This window comes from Nerophis ophidion, linkage group LG26, assembly GCF_033978795.1.
Source record: "Nerophis ophidion isolate RoL-2023_Sa linkage group LG26, RoL_Noph_v1.0, whole genome shotgun sequence".
Classification (NCBI taxonomy): domain Eukaryota; kingdom Metazoa; phylum Chordata; class Actinopteri; order Syngnathiformes; family Syngnathidae; genus Nerophis; species Nerophis ophidion.
Window position 1 is genome coordinate 8,040,832 of NC_084636.1, and position 14,002 is coordinate 8,054,833.

Below are 14,002 nucleotides of genomic sequence, written 5' to 3' on the forward strand. Positions count from 1 at the left end.
TACATCTTTTCTCCTACGCAGGCACCGATATCGATTCTCCTATCCAAGTACCTACATTTATTCTCCTATTCAGGTACCTACATCTATTCTCCTACCCAGGTACCTACATCTATTCTTCTATCCAGGTACCAACATCTATTCTCCTATGCAGGTACCTACATCTATTCTCCTACGCAAGTACCGATATCGATTCTCCTATCCAGGTACCGATATCGATTCTCCTATCCAGGTACCTACATCTATTCACCTATCCAGGTACCTACATCTTTTCTCCTACGCAGGCACCGATATCGATTCTCCTCTCCAAGTACCTACATTTATTCTCCTATTCAGGTAACTACATCTATTCTCCTATTCAGGTACCAACATCTATTCTCCTATTCAGGTACCAACATCTATTCTCCTATCCAGGTACCTACATCTATTCACCTATCCAGGTACCTACATCTTTTCTCCTACGCAGGCACCGATATCGATTCTCCTATCCAAGTACCTACATTTATTCTCCTATTCAGGTACCTACATCTATTCTCCTATCCAGGTACCAACATCTATTCTCCTATGCAGGTACCTACATCTATTCTCCTACGCAAGTACCGATATCGATTCTCCTATCCAGGTACCGATATCGATTCTCCTATCCAAGTACCGATATCTATTCTCCTATCCAGGTACCCACAGCTATTCTCCTATCCAAGTACCTACATTTATTCTCCTATTCAGGTACCTACATCTATTCTCCTATCCAGGTACCAACATCTATTCTCCTATGCAGGTACCTACATCTATTCTCCTACGCAAGTACCGATATCGATTCTCCTATTCAGGTACCGATATCGATTCTCCTATCCAGGTACCTACATCTATTCACCTATCCAGGTACCTACATCTTTTCTCCTACGCAGGCACCGATATCGATTCTCCTCTCCAAGTACCTACATTTATTCTCCTATTCAGGTAACTACATCTATTCTCCTACCCAGGTACCTACATCTATTCTCCTATTCAGGTACCAACATCTATTCTCCTATCCAGGTACCTACATCTTTTCTCCTACGCAGGCACCGATATCGATTCTCCTATCCAAGTAGCTACATTTATTCTCCTATTCAGGTACCTACATCTATTCTCCTATGCAGGTACCTACATCTATTCTCCTACGCAAGTACCGATATCGATTCTCCTATCCAGGTACCGATATCGATTCTCCTATCCAGGTACCTACAGCTATTATCCTATCCAAGTACCTACATCTATTGTGTGCTAGTGTTGCTAATGTTTCTGTCCTCCTGTCCCTCACCTGAATTTGACCTTGTTGTATGTGATATATGACATCAGTTCAATTAGATTGTGCAAGTATGCCCAAAGTTGTGCAGTAAGTAACAATAATATGCAGGACCATGCTCCAACCAACCAGAGGTGCGCAAAAATGCAAGTCTTAAATATTCTGCAGTTTCATGCACACAGACTTGTTTACGTCATGAACTTGTGGAAACAAAGCCATTCTTCTCCCTCCTGATACCAGCGAGAGTCAAAGTTGAGGACGAGACCAAAAGACGCTCTTGGTTCGGCTCTGAGATCAAACACAAACAATTGAGCTGAAGCCACACCACAACCGTTTACATCCACGCCACAGGGACAACACGATCAAGGCAGGAGGAATACTTTGGCTTTCGAAAAGAAGCCCAACTTTGAACCGTCTCACAACACTGTCAGGTCTCCCAGACTAACTCTGTCTCCCCCAAGGATGCAGACCACTGCGGCGACGGGTACTCACAGCTTTGGTTTGGGCTTCGTCGGAAGAGGACCGCCCTCTCTCCCAGGGACCGGAGAAAGATTCTTAGGGGTGGGAGGCGAGCTTTGGAGTGGGAGTAGAGGAGAAGGTGGAGGTGGAGTAGGTGCGGGCTCTGCAGGCGGAGGAGGTGTGGTCTCGGCAGGCGGAGACGGTTGCATCGGGAGTCGTCCATTCGACATGAAACCAGTCTTGTGCGGAGCCAAAGGTGTACCAGAACCACCAGGCCACAACTCCACTTCCTTTACGTGAAAAGGCTCAGTGGAGGGCTGTGGAAATATCTTCGGCGGCAGCTCCAAGAGGCTGATTTCTGTGGACGGAGGTGGCGGAGGGAAGGCTGCTCCGTCCTCAAACTCGGAGCCATCTCCAGATAAACCGTTACTGGATGACTTGTTGGGTCCTAAACATGGAGACAAGTATAATATTAGGTATTATTCCTCCTACTGGGTACAGATATCAATATTATCTCATCTCGGGCACTTCCTGGGAATTCAAGACATCCTTGGAATAAGTCTTTTAGTCCCAAAGAAACCACAACACCTGCAGAGTCTTAAGTTCCACACCGATCCTGTGGGCAGCGCTCCAACATGTTGGACTTTTTTCACCACAGCTCCATCTGCTGGATGTGCTGGGCCACTGCTCAATCTGCATCTTTACCAACACCTTATTGATTCTTCTTCAATACGTATGCATCCATTCCACACGGAGTCAAACGTTCTGATTTTGTATTCTCCTGTCAACTTCGTTGTTGATTGATTGACAGCTCAAAGTATTGTCATTTATGGTGCCCAAAGTCTCAAAACAGTGTTTCATCCACTTTTAAACAAATGTAGTCCCCCTAACGGTGTGTACCTCTTTGGGACATCTGAATAGATACCTTCAAGTTGCTTGAGAACTTCTGTACACCACATTGAGAATATTATGGATTCAAACTTTGGGGTTAAATGAGAGCGCCACCAAGTGGTGTATTTGTCATAAAACAGGTTTTGTATAAGGTTGTAACATCGGAGGCAATAGATGCACCTGCAGTGACGGTGAGCCGGGCTTTGGTCTGAACAGAACCATAAGAATTGGAGGCGGTGCAGCAGAACAGACCTCCGTCTTCTGGAAAGGCCTCTGCAATCACCAGGGTGCAGATCTCCTCTTCGAAAAGACAAATTAGACATTAGGCAGCTGAAAAACAATCCAACCCAAAATATCCTGCTTGGAATGAAGTTTGATGATATAAAGTTTCCACAGTGATCAACACTGAGGTTGTGGTCAACTGGGTTCCACAAAAATCAACACTGATTTCCCGGTCGCCTAGGTTCCACAGAAATCAACACTGAGGTTGTGGTCGACAAGGTTCCACAGAAATCAACACTGAGGTTCTGGTATACTAGGTTCCACAGAAATCAAAACTGAGGTACTGGTCGACTACGTTCCACAAAAATCAACACTTAGTTTCTGGTCCACTAGGTTCCACAGTAATCAACACTGAGGTTCTAGTCGACTAGGTTCCACAGAAATCAAAACTGAGGTTCTAGTCGACTAGATTCCACAAAAATCAACACTAAGATTCTGGTCTACTAGGTTCCACAGAAATCAACAATGAGGTTCTGGTCGAATAGGTTCCACAGAAATGAACACTGAGGTTCTGGTCAATTAGGTTCCATAGAAATCAACACTGAGGTTGTGGTTGACTAGGTTCCACAGAATTCAACTCTAAGGTTGTGGTCTACTAAGTTCCACAAAAATAAACACTGAGGCTCTGGTCTATTAGGTTCCACAAACATTTACACTGAGGTTCTGGTCTACTAGGTTCCACAAAAATCAACACTGAGGTTCCAGTCGACTAGGTTCCATAGAAAACAACACTGAGGCTCTGGTCTACTAGGTTCCACATAAAACAACACTGAGGTGCTGGTCTACTGGCTTCCACAAAATTCAACACTGAGGTTCTGGTCGAATAGGTTCCACAGAAATCAACACTGATGTTCCGGTCTACTAGGTTCCATAGAAAATTAACAATGAGGTTCTGGTTTACTAGGTTCCACAAAAATCAACACTGAGGTTCTAGTCGACTAGGTTCTACAGAAATCAACACTTAGTTTCTGGTCGACTAGGTTCCACAGAAATCGACACTGAGGTTCTGGTTGACTAGGTTCCACAGAAATCAAAACTAAGGTTGTAGTCAACTAGGTTCCACAAAAATCAACGCTAAGATTCTGGTCGACTAGGTTACACCGAAATCAACACTGAGGTTCTGGTCGAATAGGTTCCACAAAAATCAACACTGAGGTTCTGGTCGAATAGGTTCCACAGAAATCAACACTAAGGTTCTGGTCGAATAGGTTCCACAGAAATCCATACTGAGGCTCTGGTCAACTCGGTTCCACACAAATCAACACTGAGGTTCTGGTCTACTAGATTCCACAGAAATGAACACTGAGTCTCTGGTCTACTAGGTTCCAAAGAAAATTAACAATGAGGTTCTGGTCTACTAAGTTCCACAAAAATCAACACTGATGTTCTGGTCGTATAGGTTCCAAAGAAATCAACACTGAGGTTCTGGTTTACTAAGTTCCACAGAAATCAACACTGAGGTTCTGGTCGTATAGGTTCCACAGAAATCAACACTGAGGTTCTGGTCTACTAGGTTCCACAAAAAATAAACACTGACGTTCTGGTCGCCTAGGTTCCACAAAAATCAACACTGAGGTTCTGGTCTACTCGGTTCCACAGTAATCAACACTGAGGCTTTAGTCTACTAGGTTCCCCAGAAATCAACACTGACGTTCTGGTCGCCTAGGTTCCACAAAAATCAACACTGAGGTTCTGGTCTACTAGGTTCCACAGTAATCAACACTGAGGTTTTAGTCTACTAGGTTCCCCAGAAATTAACACTGAGGTTCTGGTGTACTAAATTCCACAGAAATCAACACTGAGGTTCTGGTCTACTAGGTTCCACAGAAATCAACACTGAGGCTCTGGTCTACTGGGTTCCATACAAAATCAACACTGAGGTTCTAGTCAACCAGGTTCCACAAAAATCAATTCCGAGGTTCTGGTCGACTAAGTTCCACAGAAATCAACAGAGGTTCTGGTCTACTAGGTTCCACAAAAAATCAACACTGAGGTTCTGGTCTACTAGGTTCCACAAAAATCAACACTGAGGTTCTGGTCTACAAGGTTCCACAGAAATCAACACTGAGGTTCTGGTCTACTAGGTTCCACAAAAAATCAACACTGAGGTTCTGGTCTACTAGGTTCCACAGAAATCAACACTGAGCTTCTAGTCTACTAGGTTCCACAGAAATCAACATCGAGGCTCTGGTCTACTGGGTTCCATACAAAATCAACACTGAGGTTCTAGTCAACCAGGTTCCACAAAAATCAACACTGAGGTTCTGGTCGACTAAGTTCCACAGAAATCAACACTTAGGTTGTAGTCTACTAGGTCCCACAAAAATCAACACTGAGGTTCTGGTCGACTAAGTTCCACAGAAATCAACACTGAGGTTGTAGTCTACTAGGTCCCACAAAAATCAACACTGAGGTTCTGGTCCACTAAGTTCCACAGAAACTTCTATTGACAATTGAAACATGAAGGGTGTTCTCCAACTCCAGGTCCTTGTACAATTTACAGTAATGAGACGTCACAGAGAACTGGAGAGGACAGCAGTGAGTTCAGGTGAGTGAGTGGATGGATGTGAGGTGAGTCACAGACCAGTCTGCTTGAGGTGAGACCTGAGAGGTGGCCTGTGTGCGAGGCAGGTCTACACGCCGGTGATTAAGAGTGCGCTCAGGTGAGACATGACAGGTGGTGTTTACAAAAAGGAGGTCATGTGACTTACCTGGCTCCGCTGCAGATCGAGGCTCTTGAGGAAGAGAGATCTTTTTTTAGTAGACAGCGGGAGTTGGAAGTCCACCATGACACAAAGAGACTTACTTTTCTGGAGTATTCGGAAATCTGGCGAGTCCAGGATCTCCTCACTTTGGCGGAACCATCTGACCTGCAGAGGGGGGGCTCCACGGACCCTGCACTCTAGGACCACCACTTGACCCTCGGACGCCTGGGCATCCTGCAACACCTACAACCACAACAACAGTCATTAAATAACAATAATTCAACAACAAGTGTGGCTGCAGAAGACAACAACAATGATTAAATAACAATAATTCAACAACAAAAATGTGGCTGCAGAGGACAACAACAATCATTTAATAACAATTATTCAACAACAAAAGTGTGTCAGCATAGGACAACAACAATCATTAAATAACAATATTTCAACAACAAAAGTGTGGCTGCAAAGGACAACATTCTTTAAATAACAATAATTCAACAACAAAAGTGTGGCTGCAGAGAACAACAACAATAATTTAATACCATTAATTTAACAAAAAAAGTGTGTCTGTATAGGACAACAACAATCATTAAAAAACAATAATTCAACGACAAAAGTGTGGCTGTATTGGACAACAACAATCATTAAATAACAATCATTCAACAACAAAAGTGTGTCAGCATAGGACAACAACAATCATTAAATAACAATAATTCAACAACAAAAGTATGTTAGCATAGGACAACAACAATCATTAAATAATAATAATTCAACAACAAGTGTGGCTGCAGAAGACAACAAAAATGATTAAATAACAATAATTCAACAACAACAGTGTACCTTTATAGGACAACAACAATCAATAACAATAATTCAACAACAAAAGTGTGGCTGTGTAGGACAACAACAATTATTGAATAACAATAATTTAACAACAAAAGTGTGTCTGTATAGGACAACAACAATCATTAAAAAAAACAATAATTCAACAACAAAAGTGTGGCTGCATAGGACAACAACAATAATCAAATAACAATAATTCAACAACAATAGTGTATCTTTATAGGACAACAACAATCAATAACAATAATTCAACAACAAAAGTGTGGCTGTGTAGGACAACAACAATTATTGAATAACAATAATTTAACAACAAAAGTGTGTCTGTATAGGACAACAGCAACCATTAAAAAAACAATAATTCAACAACAAAAGTGTGGCTGTATAGGACAACAACAATCATTAAATAACAATAATTCAACAACAAAAGTGTGTCAGCATAAGACAACAACAATCATTAAATAACAATAATTCAACAAAAAAAGTACGTTAGCATAGGACAACAACAATCATTAAAAAACAATAATTCAACAACAAGTGTGGCTGCAGAAGACAACAACAATGATTAAATAACAATAATTCAACAACAACAGTGTACCTTTATAGGACAACAACAATCAATAACAATAATTCAACAACAAAAGTGTGGCTGTGTAGGGCAACAACAATTATTGAATAACAATAATTTAACAACAAAAGTGTGTCTGTATAGGACAACAACAATCATTAAAAAAAACAATAATTCAACAACAAAAGTGTGGCTGCATAGGACAACAACAATCATCAAATAACAATAATTCAACAACAATAGTGTATCTTTATAGGACAACAACAATCAATAACAATAATTCAACAACAAAAGTGTGGCTGTGTAGGACAACAACAATTATTGAATAACAATATTTTAACAACAAAAGTGTGTCTGTATAGGACAACAGCAACCATTAAAAAAACAATAATTCAACAACAAAAGTGTGGCTGTATAGGACAACAACAATCATTAAATAACAATAATTCAACAACAAAAGTGTGTCAGCATAAGACAACAACAATCATTAAATAACAATAATTCAACAAAAAAGTATGTTAGCATAGGACAACAACAATCATTAAAAAACAATAATTCAACAACAAGTGTGGCTGCAGAAGACAACAACAATGATTAAATAACAATAATTCAACAACAACAGTGTACCTTTATAGGACAACAACAATCAATAACAATAATTCAACAACAAAAGTGTGGCTGTGTAGGGCAACAACAATTATTGAATAACAATAATTTAACAACAAAAGTGTGTCTGTATAGGACAACAACAATCATTAAAAAAAACAATAATTCAACAACAAAAGTGTGGCTGCATAGGACAACAACAATCATCAAATAACAATAATTCAACAACAATAGTGTATCTTTATAGGACAACAACAATCAATAACAATAATTCAACAACAAAAGTGTGGCTGTGTAGGACAACAACAATTATTGAATAACAATATTTTAACAACAAAAGTGTGTCTGTATAGGACAACAGCAACCATTAAAAAAACAATAATTCAACAACAAAAGTGTGGCTGTATAGGACAACAACAATCATTAAATAACAATAATTCAACAACAAAAGTGTGTCAGCATAAGACAACAACAATCATTAAATAACAATAATTCAACAAAAAAAGTATGTTAGCATAGGACAACAACAATCATTAAAAAACAATAATTCAACAACAAGTGTGGCTGCAGAAGACAACAACAATGATTAAATAACAATAATTCAACAACAACAGTGTACCTTTATAGGACAACAACAATCAATAACAATAATTCAACAACAAAAGTGTGGCTGTGTAGGGCAACAACAATTATTGAATAACAATAATTTAACAACAAAAGTGTGTCTGTATAGGACAACAACAATCATTAAAAAAAACAATAATTCAACAACAAAAGTGTGGCTGCATAGGACAACAACAATCATCAAATAACAATAATTCAACAACAATAGTGTATCTTTATAGGACAACAACAATCAATAACAATAATTCAACAACAAAAGTGTGGCTGTGTAGGACAACAACAATTATTGAATAACAATATTTTAACAACAAAAGTGTGTCTGTATAGGACAACAGCAACCATTAAAAAAACAATAATTCAACAACAAAAGTGTGGCTGTATAGGACAACAACAATCATTAAATAACAATAATTCAACAACAAAAGTGTGTCAGCATAAGACAACAACAATCATTAAATAACAATAATTCAACAACAAGTGTGGCTGCAGAAGACAACAACAATGATTAAATAACAATAATTCAACAACAATAATGTAGCTTTATAGGACAACAACAATCAATAATAATAATTCAACAACAAAAGTGTGGCTGTGTAGGACAACAACAATTATTGAATAACAATAATTCAACAACAAAAGTGTGGCTGCATAGGACAACAACAATCATCAAATAATAATAATTCAACAACAAAAGTGTGTCAGCATAGGACAACAACAATCATTAAATAACAATAATTCAATCACAAAAGTGTCTGCATAGGACTAGACCAATCGTTAAATAACAACAATTCAACAACAAAAGTGTGCTTGCAGAGGACAACAACAATCATTAAATAACAATAATTCAACAACAAAAGTGTGGCTGTATAGGACAACAACAATCATTAAAAAACAATAATTCAACAACAAAAGTGTGGCTGTATAGGACAACAACAATCATTAAAAAACAATAATTCAACAACAAACGTGTGGCTGTATCGGACAACAACAATCATTAAATAACAATAATTCAACAACAAAAGTGTGTCAGCATAGGACAAAAACAATCATTAAATAACAATAATTCAACATCAAAAGTATGTTAGCATAGGACAACAAAAATCATTAAATAATAATAATTCAACAACAAGTGTGGCTGCAGAAGACAACAAAAATGATTAAATAACAATAATTCAACAACAATAGTGTAGCTTTATAGGACAACAACATTCAATAACAATAATTCAACAACAAAAGTGTGGCTGTGTAGGACAACAACAATTATTGAATAACAATAATTTAACAACAAAAGTGTGTCAGTATAGGACAACAAAAATCATTTAAAAAACAATAATTCAACAACAAAAGTGTGGCTGCATAGGACAACAACAATCATCAAATAACAATAATTCAACAACAATAGTGTATCTTTATAGGACAACAACAATCAATAACAATAATTCAACAACAAAAGTGTGGCTGTGTAGGACAACAACAATTATTGAATAACAATATTTTAACAACAAAAGTGTGTCTGTATAGGACAACAGCAACCATTAAAAAAACAATAATTCAACAACAAAAGTGTGGCTGTATAGGACAACAACAATCATTAAATAACAATAATTCAACAACAAAAGTGTGTTCGCATAGGACAACAACAATCATTAAATAACAATAATTCAACAACAAGTGTGGCTGCAGAAGACAACAACAATGATTAAATAACAATAATTCAACAACAATAGTGTAGCTTTATAGGACAACAACAATCAATAATAATAATTCAACAACAAAAGTGTGGCTGTGTAGGACAACAACAATTATTGAATAACAATAATTCAACAACAAAAGTGTGGCTGCATAGGACAACAACAATCATCAAATAACAATAATTCAACAACAAAAGTGTGTCAGCATAGGACAATAACAATAATTCAACAACAAAGTGTGTCAGCATAGGACAACAACAATCATTAAATAACAATAAGTCAACCACAAAAGTGTCTGCATAGGACTAGACCAATCATTAAATAACAACAATTCAACAACAAAAGTGTGCTTGCAGAGGACAACAATCATTAAATAACAATAATTCAACAACAAAAGTGTGGCTGTTTAGGACAACAACAATCACAATCAAAAATCAAACAACAAAAGTGTGTCAGCATACGACAACAACAATCATTAAATAACAATAATTCAACAACAAAAGTGTGGCTGCAGAGGACAACAAAAATCAATAACAATAATTCAACAACAAACATGTGGTTGCATAGGACAACAACAATCATTAAATCACAACAATTTAACAACAAAAGTATGTCAGCATAGGACATCATTAAATAACAATAGTTCAACAACAAAAGTGTGGCTGTAGAGGACAGCAACAATCAATAACAATAATTCAACAACAAAAATGTGGTTGCATAGAACAACAACAACAATCATTAAATAACAGTAATTCAACAACAAAAGTGTGTCAGCATAGGACATAATTAAATAACAATAATTGAACAAGGAAAGTGTGGCTGTAGAGGATAACAACAATCATTAAATAACAACAATTCAATGGCATAAGTGCGGCTTCAGAGGACAACAATCCTTAAATAACAATATTTCAACGACAAAGATGCGGCTGCAGAGGACAACAACCATCATTAAATAACAATAATTCAACAACAAAAGTGTGTCTGCAGAGGACAACAACAATCATTAAATAACAATAATTAAATGGCAAAAGTGTGGCTGCGTAGGACAACAACAATCGTTAAATAACAAAAATTCAACAACAAAAGTGTCAGCATAGGTCACCAACAATAACTAAATAACAATCATTCAATGACAAAAGTGTGGCTATATAGGACCACAACAATTGTTAAATAACAAAAAATCAACAACAAAAGTGTGTCAGCATAGGACACCAACAATTATTAGATAACAATAATTCAATGACAAAAGTGTGTCAGCAGAGGACATCATTAAATAAGAATAATTCAACAACAAAGGTTTGTCAGCATAGGACAACAACAATCATTAAATAACAATAATTCAACAGCATAAGTGTCTGCATAGGACAACAATCATTAAATAACAATAATTCAACAACAAAGGTGTGTCAGCATAGGACAACAACAATCATTAAATAACAATTCAACAGCATAAGTGTCTGCATAGGACAACAATCATTAAATAACAATAATTCAACAACAAAAGTGTGTCAGCATAGGACAACAACAATCAGTAAGTAACAATAATTCAATAACAAAAGTGTATCAGCATAGGACAACAACAATCATTGGATAACAATGATTCAATAGCAAAAGGGTCTGCATTGGACAACAATCATTAAATAAAAATAATCTAACAACAAAAGTGTGGCTGCAGAGGACAAAAATCATTAAATAACACTATTTCAACAACAAAAGTGTGTCAGCATAGGACAACAGCAATCATTAAATAACAATAATTCAACAACAAAAGTGTGGCTGCAGACAACAACAATCAATAACAATAAGTCAACAACAAAAATGTGTCAGTATAGAACAACAACAATCATTAAGTAACAATAATTCAATAACAAAAGTGTGTCAGCATAGGACAACAACAAACAATCATTGGATAACAATGATTCAATAGCAAAAGGGTCTGCATAGGACAACAATCATTAAATAACAATATTCTAACAACAAAAGTGTGGCTGCAGAGGACAAAAATCATTAAATAACAATAATTCAACAACCAGAATGTGGTTGCATAGGACAACAACAATCGTTAAAAAAACAATAATTCAACGAAAAAATTGTATCAGCATAGGACAACAACAATCATTAAATAACAATAATTCAACAGCAAAAGTGTCTGCATAGGACAACAACAATCATTAAATAACAAAAATTAAACAACAAAAGTGTGTCAACATAGGACATGATTAAATAGCAATAATTCAACAACAAAAGTGTGGCTGTAGAGGACAACAACAATCAATAACAATAATTCAACACCAAAAATGTGGCTGTATAAGACAACATCAATCATTAAATAACAATAATTCAACAACAAAAATGTGGCTGTATAAGACAACATAAATTATTAAATAGCTATAATTCAACAACAAAAGTGTGTCAGCATAGGACAACAACAATCATTAAATAACAATAATTCAACAACAAAAGTGTGTCAGCATAGGACAACAACAATTATTAAATAACAATAATTCAACAACAAAAGTGTGTCAACATAGGACATAATTAAATAGCAATAATTCAACAACAAAAATGTGGCTGTATAGGACAACAACAATCAATAACAATAATTCAACAACAAAAATGTGGCTGTATAGGACAACAGCAATCATTAAATAACAATAATTCAACAGCAAAAGTGTCTGCATAGGACAACAACAATCATTAAATAACAAAAATTAAACAACAAAAGTGTGTCAACATAGGACATAATTAAATAGCAATAATTCAACGACAAAGGTGTGGCTGTAGAGGACAACAACAATCAATAACAATAATTCAACAACAAAAATGTGGCTGTATAGGACAACATCAACCATTGAATAACAATAATTCAACAACAAAATTGTGTCAGCATAGGACAACAACAATCATTAAATAACAAAAATTAAACAACAAAAGTGTGTCAACATAGGACATAATTAAATAGCAATAATTCAACGACAAAGGTGTGGCTGTAGAGGATAACAACAATCATTAAATAACAATAATTCCACAACAGAAGTAGTCTAAGTTGGATGTCAAAGTTGACCAACTTGTGGCTTTAATCCACAACCTTCTACTATCCAGGTGAGAGACCAGATGATTTATCATCTAGAATTAACTTTCACCAACCCAGAGGCCATGCGGCGGCTCATATGTCAATACTAGCTCTCTGTGATCCCGGCATCGCTAAAAGTAGTTCCTCTGCGTTAGCACTTGTAATACTTGTCAATATTCAGGTCACATGTAAATGGGGTATTGTTGGCACATTTTGGATGTTTTAGAGGATTTTATGGGCACTCCCATTATCTACATTGTAGGCCACCTCTTATTTGCCATATTTTACAACTTAGAATGTATAAAAAAATATGTTGTCTTACAAGGATTGTGATCCATAGGCAACACTCAAGACAAAAAATTGAAATTCCCTTTCAACAGACGGGGTTCGAACCCGTGGGACTTACTTTGGTGAAGACGGGCAGGTCGACGGCGCTGGAGGACAACATGGGGCTCTGTGTCTGAGGACGACATGAAGAAAGGCAAACATGGGTCAGCGGTTCAGGGACGACATCATGTTGCGCAACAAGGTCACCCGCTGGAGAGGCTGCGACAAGGACTGCACCAGCGTGGAGCGGCGAGGGAGGACCGCGGGCGTCTGGGGCGACGACGAGCGGATGGTCAGAGACATGGAGGTGCTCTTCTTCTGCGGCCTGGAAGAATCCAAGGCAGGCGGGGAAAAAAAAAAAACAACTCTTGACATCATAAGCTGGAACATTTTCACGGGAATGAGGCGGCACAAAAGTGGAAGAAAGTTCAATGGCCATATTGACCATTTATAATAATATAATATATATAATATTATATTATATAACACTTATAATTATTTACTTTTTTATATTTATAGGTCTATATATTTATATATATATATAAAATACATATTATTATTATTATTATGTTATAAATAAATTACACATATTATATATCGCGGTGGTAGCCCGTAAGGACCAGATGAGTCGCCCGCTGGCCTGTTCTAAAA

The 14,002-nt window shown here is 36.9% G+C and overlaps 1 protein-coding gene across 2 annotated transcripts in view; it reads right to left on the reverse strand.

The window, feature by feature from the left end:
- The window catches only part of LOC133543917 (palladin-like), a 90,744-nt gene that overhangs the window by 49,221 nt on the left and 27,521 nt on the right, over positions 1–14,002 (reverse strand). For both annotated transcript variants that reach the window (XM_061888828.1, XM_061888829.1), the window contains 6 exons: positions 13,559–13,676; positions 13,431–13,484; positions 5,724–5,865; positions 5,629–5,652; positions 2,816–2,935; positions 1,778–2,192 (listed from right to left, as the gene is read on the reverse strand). In XM_061888828.1, the coding sequence (XP_061744812.1) occupies positions 1,778–2,192; positions 2,816–2,935; positions 5,629–5,652; positions 5,724–5,865; positions 13,431–13,484; positions 13,559–13,676 (873 nt within the window). The remainder of the gene's footprint in view (positions 1–1,777; positions 2,193–2,815; positions 2,936–5,628; positions 5,653–5,723; positions 5,866–13,430; positions 13,485–13,558; positions 13,677–14,002) is intronic.